Consider the following 21,232-nt stretch of genomic DNA (forward strand, 5'->3'; position numbering starts at 1 on the left):
TGAATCCTCAGATTTATCCTCTCCAGCGGCTGTGATTACTCCTGAATTTGACAACCACTCATTTCCTTGGCATCTTCAAAATTTCCATTTTCCAATCCTACCGGTTATGACGATGCTATGGGATTTGTTGTTAAAGTATTCCATGTACTTTTCTGCTTGTCGTCAGGTGGCCTGGGATGGGACTTTTCCTTTATTTACTTCATCGCAAGAGGCTGGGGCCTTGCCTGATTAGTGCCCTGGAGTTTATCGTTTTGCCTCACTGTTACTGTAGAATGCCTTTTCTACCTTTTTTTTAATTTTAGATTATTATTATTATTATTATTATTATTATTATTTTTATTGGCATTTGTATATCATGTTTTTATGATTTATGTTATTTAAGTTCTATGTATGTCTGTATGTATGTATGTTTGTTGCCTAGCACTGCTGTGTGGGGGGAACTCCACTTCTTCTGTACAGAAGAGCTGGACCATGCCTAGTTTATGGTCATTTAGTTTATTGCCCCTGTCATTTATGTAGTCTTACTATCCTTTTTAAGCATTAGGAGTTCTTAGGTAACTTAGTGTAATTTGGGGAGGGGGGCATTATGGGATCCAAGTATACCTGGGTTAGAGTTAAGTTATATAGGGTGGGGATATATGAAGGGGGGGGGGGGGGGGGGGGTTATTTGGATGTATTCACATCATTTTAACATTTTGGTGGATGTTTTATATTATTTGTTCTGTCCCATTATGCAGTTATTATACATAGGATCTGTATTGGCCTTGTACTTGTGTAGACGGTCCATTGCTTTGGTGTGTGTCTACTATGCACAACTATTCTTCTGCCTTCAGGCTCCATGAACCTGAATGGCGGCTTCGGATACTTGCTGCCTCTCCTCTCTATGCTATGAGGTTTTGCAAATACTTGTTCTGAATGCGTTCCGCCGGGACCCTCATCGGATCCCTTCCTGATATCATGTTCTTTGGTCTGAGCGCAGTGTTTCCCATATTTTGTAATTTGCGTAGTAGGATAGATCACCTACAAACATTAGCAGCTCGCCATATTTATTAGACAGCATCGCCTCAGTGCGCAGGTGGTAACTCTCTACAGTTTTTTTTTTTTACACTGCCTTATGTCATTATCTATACCGCATTTATTTATTTATTTATGTCTGACGCAATTATTTTACATGTGTGGATGTAATCTTTAAACCTTTAATAAAAATGACCAAAAAAAGCAAGAGTATAACAGTCATGACTGGGCCCTATGGAAATTTTCTATTGAAGTTATGGAACTGAAAGCCCAAATTGGGCTTCATTGCACATAGGGCCTAATTCAGATCTGATCGCAGCAGTTAATTTGATAGCTAATGGGCAAAACCATGGGCCTAATTCAGACCTGATCGGTGCTGTGCATTTTTCGCACAGCAGCCTATCAGGACTGAACTGCACATACGCCAGCGCCACAGTGCGCTGGCACATGTCAGACAGCTGACGGCTGTCTCAGCCCTGCGATCGCCTCTGCCTGACTGACGGGCAGAGGCGGTTGCTAGGCGGGAGGGTCCGGGCCGGCGCCGTTTGGCCACCGGTTAGGAGGCGCAGTCCAGGCAACGCAGGCGTTCCCGGACCGTTGGGGGGGTGGGCCGTGGCGGCTATGTGACATCACATGCAGCCGCTGCGACCCTCACAGCAACGAGTAGCTCCTGCCAGCACGCAGGAGGTGTGCTGGCAGGGAGCTACTCCTAAAGTACAAAAGCATCACCGCTGTCTGATACTTTTGTACTTGTCTGTGTGTGTGTGTGTGTGGGGGGGGGGGGGGGGTAGGGCCTGACATGCGGGCCGGACTAGCCCTGTGTCCGCATGTCTGTGTGACTGATCGGAGATGTGCTAAATTTAGCACATCCATGGTCAAGTCTGAATTAGGCCCCATGTGTACTGCAGGTGGGGCAGATATAACATGTGCAGAGAGAGTTACATTTGGGTGGGGTGTGTTCAAACTGAAATCTAAATTGCAGTGTAAAAATAAAGCAGCCAGTATTTACCCTTCATAGAAACAATATAATCCACCCAAATCTAACTCTCTCTGCAAATGTTATATCTGCCACACCTGCAGTGCACATGGTTTTGCCCATTAACTAACAAATTTGCTGCTGCGGTCATATCTGAATTACCCCCATAATCTGGCTGTCCCTGTGTATGCTCGGAACAGCAGATGAACCATCATCACTTGACCTCCTCATCACCTTGCTCCACTGCAGTTAGTAGGTCTGCTCCAGCAGCAGTTCCGCTCTGCTATAAAGATACTTTATAACATTTCACGCACAGGTTAAAGTATTATCATTTAAGACTTTCTGGGATAATTAGTCGTTAAAACATAAATTCGAGATTTTGTATACAAAATGACACAAAATGAATGTGTTAATAACCCAAATGACAGCACTAAAAAATTATTTGTATGATGAATAAGAGTTTATATGATTCATTATACAACACGCAATTATTAGCAAAAATGATTGTGACAATTTTGTCAACTTATAAAGCACAAACCAGTATATATAATTGTTTTGCTGACTTTGGGGTATATTCAGTTGAAGTCGAAAACTGCCGTCTGTCGAAAAGACGGCAGTTTTCGACTTTTTAAGGTCGAATCCTGATTCAACCTATTCAATATTTTCCAAAATTTTTCGACAAGTTGATAAATTCGACTTGTCGAAAAGCACGTGGATCGGCGGAATAGCTGCCGATCCGCGTGTTTATGTCGAAAACGGTTTTGGCCCCCTTTTTGACCATCTCAGTCCGTCATCAAAATAATGTCGGAATGAGATGCGGAACCAGAGGAGTCGAGGGGGGGGAGGAGCCGCAGGGAGATGGGGGCACAGCCGGCGGGCATACAGGGAGATCAGCGCTACAGTAGCGCTGCAGCTGGATGTCACTCAGCCGCCCGACCTCACGGCCGGGTGGAAGCTGCCGTGAGGTCGGGCGGCTGAGTGATATCCTGCTGCAGCGCTACTGTAGCGCTGATCTTCCCTGTATGCCCGCCGGCTGTCTCCCCGCGGCTCAATCCCCTTCTCCTCCTCTGCGTCCCATCTTAATTCGACTTGAAAAAGTCGAATTAAGATGGGATTGAATAGGGGTTGTCGGATCCATTCCGACAAATACATGTCGGAATGGATCTGACCTTAATTGAATATACCCCTTTGTCTATTTCACACACATAGTTCGGTCTCTTTTTTTTTTTTTTTTTTTTATAGTTTATTTTATTATACCAGTTATTTTTAGGCTGTCATATTTGTTCTTCCATTTGTGGGTCAAGACTGCAGCCTCTGGTAACTGTAATGATTGCCTGATAATTGGTTTCTTACTAAATGCCTAAGGATCATTTTATGACAATTTCAATATTTACATATACTGTGTATATATTAAAATCCAGGGACATTGCACCATAACTTGTAATTGCCGTAGGAGGTTGCAATTAGGGTCCATTCTGAGAAACAGTGGTTAGGTGAAACAGAAAGATGCCTCAACATTTGTTCTCACAGGCCCTACACACTGGCCGACATCACTCAAAGATATGAACGATCTCGTTCATTAATGAACGAGATACCGTTCATATCTTTGAGTGTGGAGGCACCAACGATGAACGATACGCGGCCCCGCGCTCGTTCATCGCTAGTGCCCCGTCGGCTGTGCATGCAGGCCAATATGGACGATCTCGTCCATATTTGCCTGCACTGCTACGGAGCCGGGTGACGGGGGGGGTGAAGAAACTTCACTCCCCCTGTCACTGCCCCCCCGCCGCCGGGTCGCCTGTCGTCCGTATCCACCATCGGGCAGCTCGGCGGTGGATCGGCCAATGTGTAGGGCCCTTTAGAGCAGCCTGAATTGGGCCATGTCTACTTCATCCCAAAACCAGTAATAACTCTCTATTCTAGGTTGTTTCATCCAATATATGACCTAAGACATTTAGAGCTGAATGTAAGGGGAAAACTCAATGCAGAAAATCATCTTTGCCACATTGTGCTATTTTGGAAGTAAGCAGGTTGCTGTGAAGCATATTGTGATAAAACATACACTTAATTATAAAAAAGGAGGGGAGTATGCTTTGCGCTTGAAACAATATATCAAAAATTAGATGTGCAGTCGGACAAAGAAGATAGACTCAGTACAACTTCAAAATGATAATAAAAAAACACTTTTATGGTATCAATTAAAGCAGAGTATGCCACATATAGAATGAATTAAAATAATGACAGTTTTACAATTTGTTAGATAAACTAAACTGAAAATAAAAATAAACATAAGAATAAAAATAAAACAGTTAAATAATTATATTCAAATGGTGATAATAAAAAAGTCAAACAGGTCTGATGTGCATAAAAGTAGCACATTTTACAATCGTAATAATGAAATACAATAGATTACAGCACTGAGCCTTGCATACCAAAACAAACACACATAAATCTACAGAGTATAACATTGTGTAGTTAAACTCAGGGCCTGATATAACAGCGGATGGAAATCACTTGGCAAACTCAGGCTCAAATCCTATTATACCTTATTTCAGATTGAGAGTAGCTTTATTTCTAGACCTATATATAGACTGTCTTCAGACACAAAAGAAGGCGTATCCTTTCATACAGGCATTCAGAATCCAATCCCTACAGTAATAGATATACTTGGTGAAGGTGTATCATTTTGTAGCAGATTGTAAACAGCGATTATTCCCTACAGTTATAATACACAAGTGATGTTCATATATGTAAATAATAGTTGCATAAACAGTAAGTTTTGATGTCATCACTTATAATTGTTGCGTTCAGATGTCATCATTTAGTGTTCATAAGAAAAACTGATTTATTTAGTATTTTTTTAATGTATTATAGGTATGATAAATGGCCTTGGATTTTGGTGTCTTATAAAAGCATTAGGTCTTCTCATCTTTTATGGTCACTGAACTCCACAGTGCTTCTAATATCCATATAATTTACAACAGGAGTTGCAATATCCCATATATAGTTCATCTTGAATTACAATGAGTATGGTATAATGCAATGGACTGATTGCTATGTACTGATCATGATGCAGACATCTATAATCTTTGGTTCATATGTGCTGCAAAAAATAGAATCATAATCCACACTGACGAACATCATTTCGATTTGATCACTTGCAAAATGTCATTTATATAAGCATAAGATTTTGTAAGGGTTATGTATTTAGAAAATAAACAAATTACAAATAAATGTAATTACCGTATATACTCGAGTATAAGCCGAGTTTTTCAGCACATTTTTTGTGCTGAAAAAGCTCCCCCTCGGCTTATACTCGAGTGATGCTCCCGGGAGTCGTGTGCAGGAGCAGAGCGCAGGGAGCAGCCATTTGAGGAGGAGGAGGAGGGAGGGAGGGGGACTCGGGAGCCGCAGCAGCGCACTGTAATTGGTGCATCCACCAGTGACGCTGCTGCAGCCATCCTTCTCCCTCTCCATGCTCGCTAATGCACCGCCGCGCCGCCCGCCTCCTCAGCCGCCCGCCTCCTCAGCCTATGCGTTCTGTCCCAAGGCCGGCCACCGCTGCCCGCACCGCCTGCCGCTGCCTGCACTCCCGTGCCCCGTCATTGATGGTGAGTAGAGACGGGCTACGGGCTGGAGCGCGGGTGTGTCGGTGGGGGGGGGGGGTTGTCGCGGGGTAGTTGGGGGCTGGGCATATCTGGCACTATGAGGGCATACGGTATCTGGCACTGTGGGGGCATATGTAGCACTGTGGGGGCATATCTGGCAGTATGAGGGCATATGTGGCACTGTGAGGGATTATCTGGCAGTATGAGGGCATATGTGGCACTGTGGGGGATTATCTGACAGTATGAGGGCATATGTGGCACTGTGGGGGCATATCTGGCACTATGAAGGCATATCTGGCACTGTGGGGGATTATCTGGCAGTATGAGGGCATATCTGGCACTGTGGGGGCATATCTGGCACTGTGGGGGATTATCTGGCAGTATGAGGGCATATGTGGCACTGTGGGGGAATATGTGTATCTGGCAATGTGGGGGCATATCTGGCACTATGAGGGCAAATATCTAGCACCATGGGGGCATATTTAGCACTGTGGGGGTATATCTGGCACTGGGGGGGCATATCTGGCAGTATGAGGGCTGTGTACGTCTAGAGCTGCATTTCCCACCCTAGGCTTATACTCGAGTCAATAAGTTTTCCCAGTTTTTTGGGGGAAAAGTAGGTGCCTCGACTTATATTCGGGTCGACTTATACTCGAGTATATACGGTATTTGTGCTAAACAAGGCTTCAAGCGATCATCACCATTTTCCACCTGTTTCCTGTCAGCAGTTCATTATGTACAACAGTTTCAGATGGCCGCAGAGCCGGATTAAGGGGGGGGGGGGGGGAGTGGCTCGAGGGGCATGTTACCCTGGGCCCCCTCTGTGAATGGGGCCCCCCAGCTTTGGATACAGTTGCAGTGCAAAACTGCACTGCGAGCTGTAGAAAATGAAAGTAAACAGAAGACTGAGGACGAGGAGGAGTGGAATTTGGGCATGGGGGCGGGGCTTCACGGCACTGTGCATTCAGTGCTTGGCAAGCAGCATAGGAGAGGAGGAGAACTTGGGAGGCAGGACGGGAATAGATGCACGCACACAGTGTGCCTGCAGTGCCCACCCAGTGATTTTAGAGGGAGGTAAGAGGGAGGAGTGGGGGGACTGTGTAAGAGGGAGGAGGGGGACACTATATGTTTATGTGTAAGAGGGAGAAGGGGGACACTGTATATAAATATGTGTGAGAGGGAGGAGGGGGACACTATATAGAAATATGTGTGAAAGGGAGGAGGGGGACACTATAGGAATATGTGTGAAAGGGAGGAGGGGGACACTGTATAGGAATATGTGAGAGGGAGGAGGGGTACACTGTATAGGAATATGTGTGAAAGGGAGGAGGGGGACACTGTATATGAATATGTGTGAGAGGGAGGAGGGAGACACTGTATATGAATATGTGTCAGGGAGGAGGGAGACACTGTATATAAATATGTGAGAGGGAGGAGGGGGACACTGTATATGAATATGTGTGAGAGGGAGGAGGGAGACACTGTATATAAATATGTGTGAGAGGGAGGAGAGGGACACTGTATAGGAATGTGTGTGAAAGGGAGGAAGGGGACACTGTATGAGGGAGGAGGGGGACACTGTATAGGAATATGTGTGAGGGAGGAGGGAGACACTGTATATAAATATGTGTGAGAGGGAGGAGGGGGACACTGTATGAGGGAGGAGGGGGACACTGTATATGAATATGTGTGAGAGGGAGGAGGGAGACACTGTATATGAATATGTGTGAGAGGGAGGAGGGAGACACTGTATAGGAATGTGTGTGAAAGGGAGGAAGGGGACACTGTATGAGGGTGGAGGGGGACACTGTATAGGAATATGTGTGAGGGAGGAGGGAGACACTGTATATAAATATGTGTGAGAGGGAGGAGGGGGACACTATAGGAATATGTGTGAAAGGGAGGAGGGGGACACTGTATAGGAATATGTGAGAGGGAGGAGGGGTACACTGTATAGGAATATGTGTGAGAGGGAGGAGGGGGACACTATGAGGGAGGAGGGGGACACTGTATATAAATATGTGTTAGAGGAAGGAGGGAGACACTGTATATGAATATGTGTGAGGGAGACACTGTATATAAATATGTGTGAGAGGGAGGAGGGGGACACTATAGGAATATGTGTGAAAGGGAGGAGGGGGACACTGTATAGGAATATGTGAGAGGGAGGAGGGGGACACTATGAGGGAGGAGGGGGACACTGTATATAAATATGTGTTAGAGGGAGGAGGGAGACACTGTATATGAATATGTGTGAGGGAGGAGGGAGACACTGTATATAAATATGTGTGAGAGGGAGGAGGGGGACACTGTATGAGGGAGGAGGGGGACACTGTATATGAATATGTGTGAGAGGGAGGAGGGAGACACTGTATATAAATATGTGTGAGAGGGAGGAGAGGGACACTGTATAGGAATGTGTGTGAAAGGGAGGAAGGGGACACTGTATGAGGGTGGAGGGGGACACTGTATAGGAATATGTGTGAGAGGGAGGAGGGTGACACTATGTATATGTGTTAGAGGGATATGTTTATGTGTGTGACTGTGTGTTTATGACTGTGTGTGACAGTATGTATATATGTGTGATTGTATGCGTGTCTAACTGTACATATGTATGTGTATATGTGTGTGACTACTTATGTGACAGTATGCAAGTTACTGTGTGTGCGACTGTACATATGTATATATGTGTGACAGTATGTAGTGTTTCTTCTAGGCTGTTTCAGCAGGGTGCTGCACCCTGCCCATTTTTGAAATGTGAAAAAGCACCCTGCCCTTTTTCAGTGCACCCTGCAGGACCATAAATCGCCCCCTTGTATACAGAATGCAACAGTCAGAGTGCATGTTACAATGTTGTAGTCTACTCCTTGCCTTTCTATCCTTAGCCAACTGGATGGCAGAGGAGGCACTGTAAATAACACAGCACACTGATAAAGAGGGAAAGAACAGGGTAAGCAGTGAGCATGTATTGCTTACAGTATTTCCCTAGTAGAACAGACTTTTTTTCCTTATATATTTTAACCCATTGTTTAACTTTTCTGTTTTATAACACATACGGATTATAACTACTTCAGCACTGGAAAAGACATTTATAATTATCTACTTATGTATATGCTACAGCCAATCTTTCAAGAAGACTGGACATATACAGTATGTTTCTCAGTACAGATGTTAGGTGTCTTATATGTATGCATGGGTATATGATTTACTAAAGGCAAATTGTATGTACAAAAACTATAAACATATGCGCTATGCTTTGTGCGCAAAGCGTCACATCAAAAATGTGCTCTTCAAAATAAAAATGTGCCATCTTCAATGCTCAGCACCCTGCCTTAAAAAAATCCTAGAGTGAACACTAAGTATGTATGTATGTATGTATGTATGTATGTATGTATGTATGTATGTGTATAAGTACTGTATGTGACTGTATTTATGTGTATTATAGTATATATGTATGTGTACTGTATATGTGCATATGCATATCACCCCAACAATCACGATGTGATGGGACAGTACTCTTTTTTTGGGTTCTGTCCCATCAGTGGGCAGGAGCAAAGGGAGGGACATAATGCTCCCAACTACTGTGCGCATGAGGCTGGGGCTGCTGGGGAAGCAATGTCCATGCCCCCAGCATGAAGTGAAATGGACATGTGACTTGTGGCCACACCCCAGTTCATGTGCACACTGAAGGCTTGTGCACCAAGGAGGTCATTCAGATCTGATTGCTGGGCTGCATTTTTTGCTGTCCTGCAATCAGATAGTCGCAGCCTACAGGGGGAATGTATTTTCGCTGTACAAGTGTGCAATCCCATGTGTAGCTGAGCTGCTAAAAAGCAGTTTGTGCAATCTCTACGCAGCCCAGGACTTACTCTTCCAGTGCGATTGAATCCTGCTGATCGGAGCCGGAGCTGACGTCAGACACCCCCCTGAAAACGCTTAAGCCCGTCTGCGTTTTTCCGGACACTCCCTGAAACCGGTCAGTTGTCACCCACAAACTGCCTCTTCCTGTCAATCACCTTGCAAACGCCTGTGCGAATGGATCCTTCGCACCATCCCGTCGCTGACCACCTATGCCCGTTGTAATTGTCCGAAGCGACTGCGCATTGCGGTACATATGCATGTGCAGTTCGGATCTGATCGCCCACTGTGCGAAAATGCACAGCAGCAATCAGATCTAAATGACCCCCTAAGACCCGATCCAAAAATTTTAATCTTTAGGGCCCCCCCAGTATTAAGTGCCCCCGGCCCCCCAAAGCCTTAATCCAGCTCTGGCTGGCCGGTAGTCACTTTGATATAAAGCTGACCCAACATCTCTTGGCAGTAACCGCTGTATAGTTTCCTTTAGGAATCTCAATACTAGTGAGATCATATGATCACGTGAGTGAATTATGATGGGCACCCTGTTTAATAAGAACATTTTCTTTCAGTCACTGCTGTAGTATCATTGCATTTGTGTAGATTGCCTGGCTTATCTGCTGTATACTGTACCAGTACTTTACTTTGTCAGTATACAGTTACTAAAACTTGCTGCCAGCCATGGCTTTGCCATGCCAGGTTGACTTCCTCCATCAGTCTTCTACAGCTATTACTATATTATCTAGCCTAGTCTCTCTTCTTCTGTTATTCTGTGGGAACTGGTATTATTTGCAATATCTGGGATGGGGCGGGAGGCGGGGGGGATTTGAGTCTGGGAGACACAGAAGAGATGAGCCGATGCCTGAAGGTGGAATGATGCAGGAGGGGATGAGGATAAAAGCAAAGGGATCCTTGCTGGAGAGACACGAATGGAGGCTGATAGACGCACTGGGGGTGAGGCTTAGAGACATGGGGATGAGGATGAGAGACACTGGAGGGGGGGTGAGGCTGAGAGACACGGGGGGGGGGGGGGGGGTGAGGCTGAGAGACACGGGGGGGGGGGGTGAGTCTGGGAGACACAGATGAGAGACACAGAGGGGATAAGGCTGGAGGGAAAGGGATGTTGCTGGAGAGACACAAAGGGATGTGATAAGAGACACAGACAAGGATAGAGAGACTCGGGAGAGAGACACAGGTGGGGAAATGGCAGAGAGACTCTGTACTACCGTATGGAGCTGGTTATTTGTTACTTGATCGGATCCATCTTTAGTCACATTGAGGGGACAGGTTATGATATGTTATGACCACATATGATGAGGACTAGATAAATATACTGTTCAACAGACCGTTCTTGGCGTATGACTTGTGTAACTGATTCTTCAGTTGGCATGGAGAAAAAGGTTATTGGACATAATGGAGAAAGACAAATGCTTCTTTAATAAGGTTAAGAGAAAATACCAGATATAAACAAAGGTAAATAGGCATACTGCTAGATTATACAGTTCTTCTCCTGAATGCCAGTGACACTCACCCTATTCAGCTGCTCCAAAAGTCTTTGGTTCTGTTCTGACAATTCCTGGACAGCTGAGGATTTCTTGCGATCTGCCTCTCTCAGGTGCGCCTGCTGCTTTTCCAGCTCTTCCTGTAGCTGCTTCACATCACTCTCCAGCTCAGACACTCTGCCTTCCCATTCCCCTTCACGGTTATCAAATCTCCGCTTCAGTTCATGTTTCTCTTGCTCCAGGTGCTGAACCAAGTACATTAAAATCAGATACATCTTTCCATATAACTTCCTGTTTATTGTTCACTCATATATAAAGGTAACATGACTTCTAAACACCTATGTTTAGGTCTACATATACTTTATTAAGAGCTTTTATATTAAGGGGACAATATATATTATTCACGCACAAAGTATATTTCTTCTTCAATTATTGGCTCTTATGATAATTAGAATACATGGTATTTTTAGCCACTTAAAATCCACTTGTTTCTAATCATGACGTTTCCGAGATTTTAACAAGAAAATTCCTCCATGTTGTTGTTATGAGCCAAGGGAGGAGGTGCTCACTGCTCAGGCGCATTCCTTCGAAAATTATTTCCACACCAGCTGCTTCGGAGAACAAACTTGTTAACTAACTCAATCCTGACTCAACGCAGAAGACCAGTTTAATATTTCTAATTTCAGATAGTAGAACCCCAAAGTGATTGTTGTGCAGCCGGAGGTAGGCTTAACGTAAAGTGCAAGGTACCAATCTGTTGCATAGCCCTCTTATCTGTCCAACCAATAGATATAAAAAGTAATACATGACTGGTATACAGACATATATGCAAGGTAAACAAACGCTGCATGCTTTTACATTTTTATTTTTACTTTCTTACCTTATAGAAGCCCATGTAAATTAATCACTATTTCAATCAATGTTATACATTAAATAATGTATCAACACTTGCCAGTTTTTTATTGATCTTAATGGACAAATACGCCATAAAAGAATTTGCAATTAGACAGCCAATCAAAAAAAAAAATGCATTCTGGCTCTTACCAATACTTGAAATATGATATCAGTCAACAGGTTCCCCTCCTTAAACTAAAACTTTTGAAAACTGATTGCTCATTTGAGCATATGCCACTAAACAAAAGATGGCTTTACAAAATAGTGTGTATGCTACTTTCTCATTTATTGATAAGATGGCCATCGCATCGTATACAGTATGAAAGGTCGTATCATATGTTCGCACAGACACCACCTCTTGGAATGGCGTTTGGAGGGGAAGCAGTTGGCTTCGTTTGAAGGGAGCTGATGAGGTGAAGCTTCAGTGAGTAAACTGAATACTGAATATTTTAAATGGTATTTAACAAAAATATTCTATTAGAAAAACATTTAGTTCTTTTAAATGCAAAAAAACTTCTTATTAAGAAGAAACAGGCGCTCAATATGTGGTCGCTGCACCAAGCAGCTGCTAAAGAAACAGGAGAGTCACTCCTAAAGAATACAAACAATCTGAAAAGAAGCAGCGCTAAAATTGAAATGATTGGATTGGTATAGTGATATTATAACAATTTATTATATTAAAAAGCATAAAAAAGCTTAAAACAACTATCTCCTCGTATATATCAAGTAAAAAACAGGTAATGAATAAATATACCTTTGTAGCTCTCATATAAGTCTGTTTGCAGTTAGACCTTGGAAACAAAATATCCCGAAAGGACAACTAATCCGTCTAATGGTGTGTACACACGGTGAGATTTTTTATTTTGATTTTGACTATATAGTCAAAATCGCAAGAAAAGTTAGTGCAAATCGCAAGGTGTTATGCCACTTTCGATCCGGATGCGCGGTCCCGCCAGGTCGGTATCGCAAGAAAAGATAGACTGTGCAGGCAAGTCAATCGTTGCTAGATCGGTGTACTATCTAGTTCATCTCACATGTCAATTAAATCTCACATAAGCCAAAATCTCACATAAGCCAAAATCGTAAGCACACATAGTCCATATCTCAAGAAAAGTTCAAATCGGTTGTGCTGGGCTCCGGGGAGTTCAGGGGAAATCGCAAAGTGAAAATCGGGCATATATCTCACCGTGTGTACACACCCTAACTGTACAGAGAAAAAAAGATTTTATTAAACAAGCTGAGTTGATAGATTCCTTCAAACAGAGGGGCTATCCAACAACTATTCTTCAGTCCGTTTTTAAAGAGGTATTGGCACTAGATAGAGAAGAGCTTTTAATCCAGAAAGTTAAACCTTTACAACAGATAGACAAACAGGTAGCTTTTATATCACCAGGGACGTGTACATACACATACAAATAATCAAAGACGGCACTATAGCCTAGAATTCAGTGCAGAATCCCATATTTCGTCTATCTTGACAGGTCCTAGGTAATAGTGATAATGATCCTTCAATGCAGACACAGGCAAGAGAAGGGCTCAGTCACACTGACCAGCAGGGCCGTCTTTTCGTATGGGCTCAATGGGCTCTTGCCCAAGGGCCCCAGGAGTATAAGGGCCCTAGGCTGATAGCTGAGGGTCTCCTCTTTCTAGGGGTACCATATTTTTTAAAATCGGCCATGGGGAACCGGAGATATCAGACTTGAAAGCAGTGGTCCCCATCCAAGCCTGTTAATTGCTCCTCCCAGCCAGATATCTCAAGTTCTGTCTGACTTAAAGTTTTTCAGAGGGTATAATCCAAAAGCTGGGACTCTCCCCTTTTGGTGGACACTGGCAAATTGTCTCTACTATACCCAGAACCAGAGATATCAGCCTTCCAGCAGCTGGTCCCTGCTCCAGCTCCACATGCCTAATATGCAGTTTTAGATTTTCATTGGTGAATTGCTCTGGCTCCTGAACTCTGATCCCCAAGTCCCCAGAACCTCCTGAAAGGTGGGACTCTCTAGTTTTTTATCCCATGCAAAGCTAAGAAATATATTTTCAGGAACTTGGGATATCTGCAGTCAAGCAATCTGCCACCCACCGGAAAATTATAAATATGAAGCCCACTCCACTATACACCCCTCAACTACGTATTAAACACCCCCTGGAAGTCATGTACCAGGGCTTCTTCATTCAGCCCAATTCCCCCTTCTACAGTTTAGCCCCATCTGTGCAGTAAAGGAGTAATTAGCAGAGATTACTGCTCCAGGTCCTTCATGCTGAGCGGAAGATAGAACACCCCCTATCACCCGCGGGACATCAAAGCTGCCGCTGATAGCACCCCCCACCCCTACCAGTGGAGGATGGGTAGGGGGCCCAGTGCATTGCTGCGCCCAGGGGCATACACTGCTGTTAAGATGGCCCTCCTGACCAGGCCTGATGTGCATACAGCCGGTATATTGCTGCATCCCATAAAGACATATTATACAGACATACATACAGATAGATACACATGCATGATGCCTCACAACTTCACATCTGTCTGTATAAGCTCTGACCTCCAGCCGCTCAGTCAGTTCCCTCTGCATCTCCTCGTAGCGCCGGCTCATGTCCTGGTTTCTCTCCAGCAAAGCTTTCCCCAGCCTGGCCGCCAGCACCAGGTCCCTCTCCTTCTGCTGGATGACAGACAGCAGTGCTGGGTCCTCTCCGTCTCCTGTGCCCTCGGTTCCCCCCGTGTCCCCATCGCCTTCTGCGGCCATTAGAACTAGCTCTTCGTCCAGCTCCAGCAACCCATGCCCCAGCTCTGCCTGGTCGGCCCGTTCCGGGGAGGGTGCAGAGCGCCGGCTGAGAGGGAGCTCCATAGGGCGCTGTCCGGAGCGGCTGGTGCTGAAGCTGGGAGCCTCGGCTAGGAATGAGTCGGTGTCTTGCAGGCACAGTGATAAGTCAGGGTCACCGAGGCAGCAGGTTTACAGCCCGGGATTTTGCAGGTAGGAATTTGGCCACCCAATTACCCCACACTACAAGACTAGTGCAATAGCTGTGCGCAGACTAGTAAGGCTTACATACCCCGGTATACCCCCAGCACCCATTCACCGGCACACACCTACTGAGCCCAGCCCAGCCACCGCAGCCTGCAGTGTGCACCCCAAATGGGGCCCAGACGCTCTCTAGGAACAGTCACTCCCCCAGCCAGCAATCAGTACTCTATCCTACTAGGGCAATGCACCTACCTAATACCGCACCCTCTGCTGCACACACCCGGCCAGGCAGGTCTGCCAGTCTGTGCCAGCGGTACCTAGCCTGCGATCACCCCAGCCCCATCCCCCCGCACCCGGGATCCAGCCCCGCTGGCCGAGATTTTGTGAGCTCACAGTAAGGGTGCCCGGCCCCGGAGGCCACGGACTACTGCGCTGCGCTCTCTTTGCCCCTCAGCGCTGCGCTCCCCCGCACCCATCCCTGCAAGACCCTGGCGGCAGTGCGCACGCAGCCCGTGACGTCATCGGCACCTGTTCCGAGCCTGCTGCTTATTGGACACTGAGGAAGGGTGCGCGATCAGCTGTGTGGAGAGACCCTGTAGGATGTGCGCTCATCTATCGGCCGCTCCTGCTCCTGGCTTTCCGACACTGAGCTTCTAAGAAATCGGGAATATTGATTTGAAGGTGTCACTAAACCGTAGATGTGATTCTTTGCCAAGTATTGACCGCTGTGAAACACGAGAAGACCAGACATATACGTTTTAAGGCGATATTAAATGACCACAGACAATTCAAAGACCACATACTGTACATATGTATGTAAATATAAAAATATCTGCTCGAAATCCAGCAAAAACCAAAACACGAGCATCCCACGCTCAATGCTAAAAAATGTATGATTTTGATGTGTTATTCAACAACCTGACCACTTATACAAATTCTGCGACCTTATTGCACATTAACATCACACACCCTATCAAATGACACCTGGAACCATCAAAATAGTTGTTGCCATTTTAGAGTAGTTGCTCTCACAAAAAAAAAAATACAAAAAAGTTGCTTGGCTGATAAGTTTGGAGTGAGATAAAGTAAATGGAGATGGAGAGAGATAAAGCTGATGGAGATAAACTACCAACTAACCACCTCCTGTCACTTTTCAAACACAGCCTATAACATGGCAGTCAGGAGCCGATTGGCTGGTACTTTAGCTCCCGTCCACCTTATCTCTTTCCAAGGCTCGGTACATAGACCCCTTAGGGTGTAACAATCCCTCCCTACTGTAGTTCTGGTGGTTTTACCTCCAATTTTGCAGCACACTGCTAAGCTGCACGTCCAATTTAAATATATCACTATGGAGATTGCTATGTATGAAGGAGGATTCATCTAGACATCAGCTGAGCTAAAGACTAGTGTTCCTGGAAAGGAACACTGCAGAGCCAGACTGTCTACTGCAGGGCCAGATTAAGGTTTGTGGGGACCATTGTCAATATAATATGCTGGTGATGTTATTAAAATGTATAATGTGTAAATACTCCCAGCACTACAAATGTGTAAAAAACACCTGTTTTCCCCAGTTCACATTATGGGGCCCATTTATTAAATGCTATTTGGGCGCAATATTAGTGCCCAGAATTGCATTGCAGGTTGCAATTACACCATCAGCATGTATGAAGCGGCACAGACAGGGACAGTATTTCCTTCAGTGTTGACACTCTGCTGACCATGCATTGCCAGGGAGGGTTCCAGAGGAACCTGTGTCAGTGCTTTCTGCGATCTGTAGCCCATAGGCTACAATAGTTTAACTCCTTCTTCAGATGGCATTGGCTGTGAGGGCCAAGCTCGGAAATGCTTCGTATTCTGGAGCTTGGTATGTCTGACGCAGAGTTGTAGCTAGGCACCATGGTGCATGGAGCAAGGGTATGTTTTGGTGCTCTACTTCCCCTGTACTGAATTGGGTGCCTAGCTAACATGTGGTGGCATGTTACATTTGAAAAGAAACAATATTTAAAAATCCTAAATTGGTGACTGGGTCGGTTCTAGACCTTGTGGCGCTCCGGGTGAAAGTTTCCTTTGGGTGCCCCCATGTTTAAAATAGGGCAAGTGCGTGCTGAAGGCTTGCAGCAACAATATAGGAGCATGGCAGTATGGACAGTGTAATGGTTAGCATTACTGCCTCACAGCACGTTCAATTTCCACCATGGCCCTAACTGTGTGGAGTTTGTATATTCTCCCCATGCTTGCGTGGGTTTCCTCCCACAATCCAAAAATATACTGGTAGGTTAATTGGCTCCCAACAAAAATTAACTTTGGTGTGTGTGTGTGTGTGTGTGTGTGTATGTGTGTGGTAAGGAATATAGATTGTAAGCTCCCTAAGGGGCAGGGACTGATGTAAATGGCAAAATATTTTCTGTAAAATGCTGCAGAATATGTGTGCGCTATATAACTAATAAACAAATATTGACTTCATTGGGAAAGCGCATGGCCACAGAATAGTACCAATTCACTTTACACAGCACAGTAGTGTCTGTTATTCACATTACACCACTTTTAGAGCCCCTTATACATGTTATGCCACACTGTAGAGCCACTTATATACAGTACACCATGTTAGAGCCACTATGGAAGTAGCTGTATTGAACTATTTACTTGTTTAATTCAAATAAATTAAAAACACTATGGGGCATATTTATTAACATTATTTTTACTAAAATAATGTGAAAGAGGTGATAATACACACTCCACATTACTTTAGTTTCACTCAAATGTATTAAAGCGCTTTTGGATCAGTTTTCATGAAAAACTGCTTTAAACCCTTTAATTGTACTTTTTTTAGGAAACAGATCGCATTCTCCATATTTATAATGGGAAATGCGATCTGGACGATTGTATTAAAAAAAAATGTAAAAAAATACCTCAGTGTGCCCTGTGATAATAACGCCAGCTTAAGCTGGCGTAATCACAGGGCAGCACTGTAATATGCTGCATTCTGCACAACTATCTCTGCCCCCCCCCGGCAGAGAAAGCTATGCGGGGAGCCAACAGTGTGATCACCTACTGTATGTGTGTTACGACAGACACACAAGCTGATTACCTTTAAAAAAAAAAAAAGATAAAAATAAATAAATTCATACTTACCCATCCAGGAGCCAGTGATCAGTGCTTTGGTGAGCTCACTTTACAGCACCTGGGTAGTACACACAGGAGCAGGATCTAGTGCCCGGCAGCCTCCGGAGGAGTTTTAGCACGATGTGGGGGTAGATGCGGCGGGGTTGGAACCCGGCGGCGGTTAGCGACAGATGGTGGCGCATGTGCAGCAGGACATCGGGGTATTTAAAAAAATTAATAAATACCCCGATAATGCTGCGGAGGGCATTTGCAGGGACAGAGCTTTCTCGCAAGCTCTGTACCTGCATGCGATAATTGATACATCCATGCAATGTACTCAATTATCGCATTGCAAGTTTGGCCGATATTATCACAACACATCCGCATCTGAGGATGCGGATGCTGACAAATCATCCCCTATATATGCCCCGACTGATCTGACCTCACAACCCCTCATTTCCTTAATAAAAATAAAGCCCCAAATGTGCCCCCACCCCCATAGATCTGGTAACCCCCCAATCTGAATGAAAATAATGCCCCAAAACTGCCCCCCCCAGATCTGATAATCTCCCAATGCCTCAATAAAAATAATGCCCCAAATGTGACCCCCCCAAAAGTCTCAATTAAAATAATGCACCAAAATTGTCCAGAGACCCCTAGTGTGGTGGCCTCTGGGCACTGTCCCAGCCAACTTGTTAAGCTGGCTCTGGTTTATAGCAATTTGGTATCACAAAACAGCTATGTAGAGTTACATAAAATGGGGTGAAGTATATGCCTACAATCAGGGCCGGTGCTAGGGTGTTTGGCGCCCCCCTGCAAACTATAAATTTGCACCCTGACATACTTTACCAAGGGACAGCACTCGTCAATAAAAGGATGTGGTCTCACAAGAAAGGGACGTGGCCACACAATAGTACCCTTATTTAAAACACCCCCAGTAGTGGCGCCAGTGCCGTAACTAGACATTTTAGCACTGTGTGCAAGAAACAGCATTGGTGGCCCCCCACCCCCATACACAAACAAGGGCCAGTGCGCGCTGCAGGCGCGTGCCCAAAATATAGGGGCGTGGCTTCATGCGGAAGGGGCGAGGCCACCGAGCTCCCTTTTACACATTACGGCAGGCATAGCTCCCTTTTATACATTACGGCAGGCAGAGTCCCCTTTTATACATTATGGCAGGCTGAGCTCCCTATTATACATTACGGCAGGCGGAGTCCCCCCTTTTTTTTTTACAAATTAAGAAGGCAGAGTCCCCCTTTTTTACACATTAGGCAGACAGAGTCCCCTATTTTACACATTATTACCAGTTATTTATATTACCAGTTATTTACATAGCGTACACATATTCCGCAGCGCGTTACAGAGAGTATTTTGACCATTCACATCAGTTCCTGCCCCAGTGGAGCTTACAATCTATATTCCCTACCACACGTACACGCACGCACATTCACGCTAAGGTTAATTTGTAGGGAGCCAATTAGCCTACCAGTATATTTTTGGATTGTGGGAGGAAACCGGAGTACCCGGAGGAAATTATGGAACATTATGGCAGACAGTCCCCATTTTTTTTTTTTTTAAACATTATTGCAGACAGTCCCCCTATTTACACATTATGGCAGGCCCCTTTTTTTTTCTTTTACATTATGGCAGACAGTCCCCCTTTTATGGGAGGGAGAGAGGGAGGGAGAGCGAGAGAGGGAGGGGGGAGAGAGATACTCACCTGTGACCTGCGATCCGGCATCCATCTGCTGTGTTACTTCGGCACACATAAGGACAGGCAGGCTGAGTTTCAGGGCAGACTGCAGAGAGAGACAGAGACCCGGGAGCTGGCTGCAGCGCTCCCGCGTCCCCTGCAGAGTCGGCGGGGGGAATGCAGCGCTCAGAGTCCTTTCAGAGGCAGCGGGAGAGAAGCGGCAGCGCTGGACTCTATAGCAGTAAGTACTGACTGACAGTGGCTGCAGCTGTACGGGGGGAGGGGTGCTGCCGATGGTGCGCCTTCAGTGCATGTGCGCTGCATGCAAGGCATCATCGGCACACACCTAGTTACGGCCCTGAGCGGCGCTGCTTACACATAACAACCCCAGTAGTAGCGCCGCTTACACATAACACCCCAGTAGTAGCGCAGCTTACAAATAACGCTCCCAGTAGTAGCGCAGCTTACACATAACGTCCCAGTAGTAGCGCAGCTTACATGTAATGCCCTAGTAGCAGCACAGCTTACACGTAACGTCCCCAGTAGTAATGCCGCTTACAAATAACGCCCACAGAAGTGCAGTTTATTCACATCCCCCCCCCCCGCACACATACAGTACATAATACACACACACTGGCTCCCGCGTCCCCTGCAGAGGCGGCGGGGGAATGCAGCGCTCAGAGTCCCTTCAGAGGCGGCGGCTCTGGTGGGCGGCGGGAGACAGGCGGCAGCGTTGGACTCTATAGAAGTACTGACTGACAGTGGCTGCAGCCGTGCGGGGGGAGGGAGGGTGTGCTGCTGATGGTGCACCTTCAGTGCACGTGCGCTGCATGCAAGGCATCATCAGCACACACCTAGTTACGGCCCTGAGTAGCGCTGCTTACAAATAACGTCCCAGTTGTAGCAAAGCTTACACATAACCCCAGTAGTAGCGCAGCTTACACATAACGCCCCAGTAGTAGCGCAGTTTACACATAACGCCCCCAGTAGTAGCGCAGCTTACACATAACGCCCCAGTAGTAGCGCAGCTTACACATAACGCCCCCAGTAGTAGCGCAGCTTACACATAACGCCCCAGTAGTAGCGCAGCTTAAACATAACGCCTCAGTAGTAGCGCAGCTTACACATAACGCCCCAGTAGTAGCGCAGCTTACACATAACGCCCCCAGTAGCGCAGCTTACACATAACGCCCCAGTAGTAGCGCAGCTTAAACATAACGCCTCAGTAGTAGCGCAGCTTACACGTAACCCCCCAGTAGTAGTGCCGCTTACAAATAACGCCCACAGAAGTGCAGTTTATTCACATCCCCCCCGCACACATACAGTACATAATACACACACACACACACACACACACACACACACACACACACACACACACACACACACACACACACACACACACACAAACTCTCACTCACCCTTCACTTACTTATCACAGTCTGGCTGGCAGGATCTGGAGCAGCATGCCATATCCTCCTCTGTAGCACTGCAGTCTGATGGTCCCGTCTAGCTCCGTCCATGTAGCTCCGCCCCCTTTTCGGCCAATCAGTCAGTCACTGCCACTGCCACAGGAGGGGAAGAGGAGAGGAGACTTTAATCTGAATGCGCCGCTGACAGGCACAGCAGCT

General features: G+C 45.8%; 1 protein-coding gene across 2 annotated transcripts in view; it reads right to left on the reverse strand.

Moving 5' to 3' along the window:
- Window positions 1-15,289, reverse strand: part of BICDL1 (BICD family like cargo adaptor 1) — a 157,273-nt gene extending 141,984 nt beyond the window's left edge. For both annotated transcript variants that reach the window (XR_010170472.1, XM_063913144.1), the window contains exons 1-2: window positions 14,387-15,289; window positions 10,985-11,200 (exon numbers count right to left, since the gene is read on the reverse strand). Coding sequence is in view for 1 of the 2 variants with exons in the window: in XM_063913144.1 (XP_063769214.1) it covers window positions 10,985-11,200; window positions 14,387-14,689 (519 nt within the window). In the remaining variant the exon portion in view is untranslated. The remainder of the gene's footprint in view (window positions 1-10,984; window positions 11,201-14,386) is intronic.
- Between the last annotated feature and the right edge of the window lie 5,943 nt (window positions 15,290-21,232).

The sequence above is a fragment of the Pseudophryne corroboree genome, chromosome 1, assembly GCF_028390025.1.
Source record: "Pseudophryne corroboree isolate aPseCor3 chromosome 1, aPseCor3.hap2, whole genome shotgun sequence".
Taxonomy (NCBI): domain Eukaryota; kingdom Metazoa; phylum Chordata; class Amphibia; order Anura; family Myobatrachidae; genus Pseudophryne; species Pseudophryne corroboree.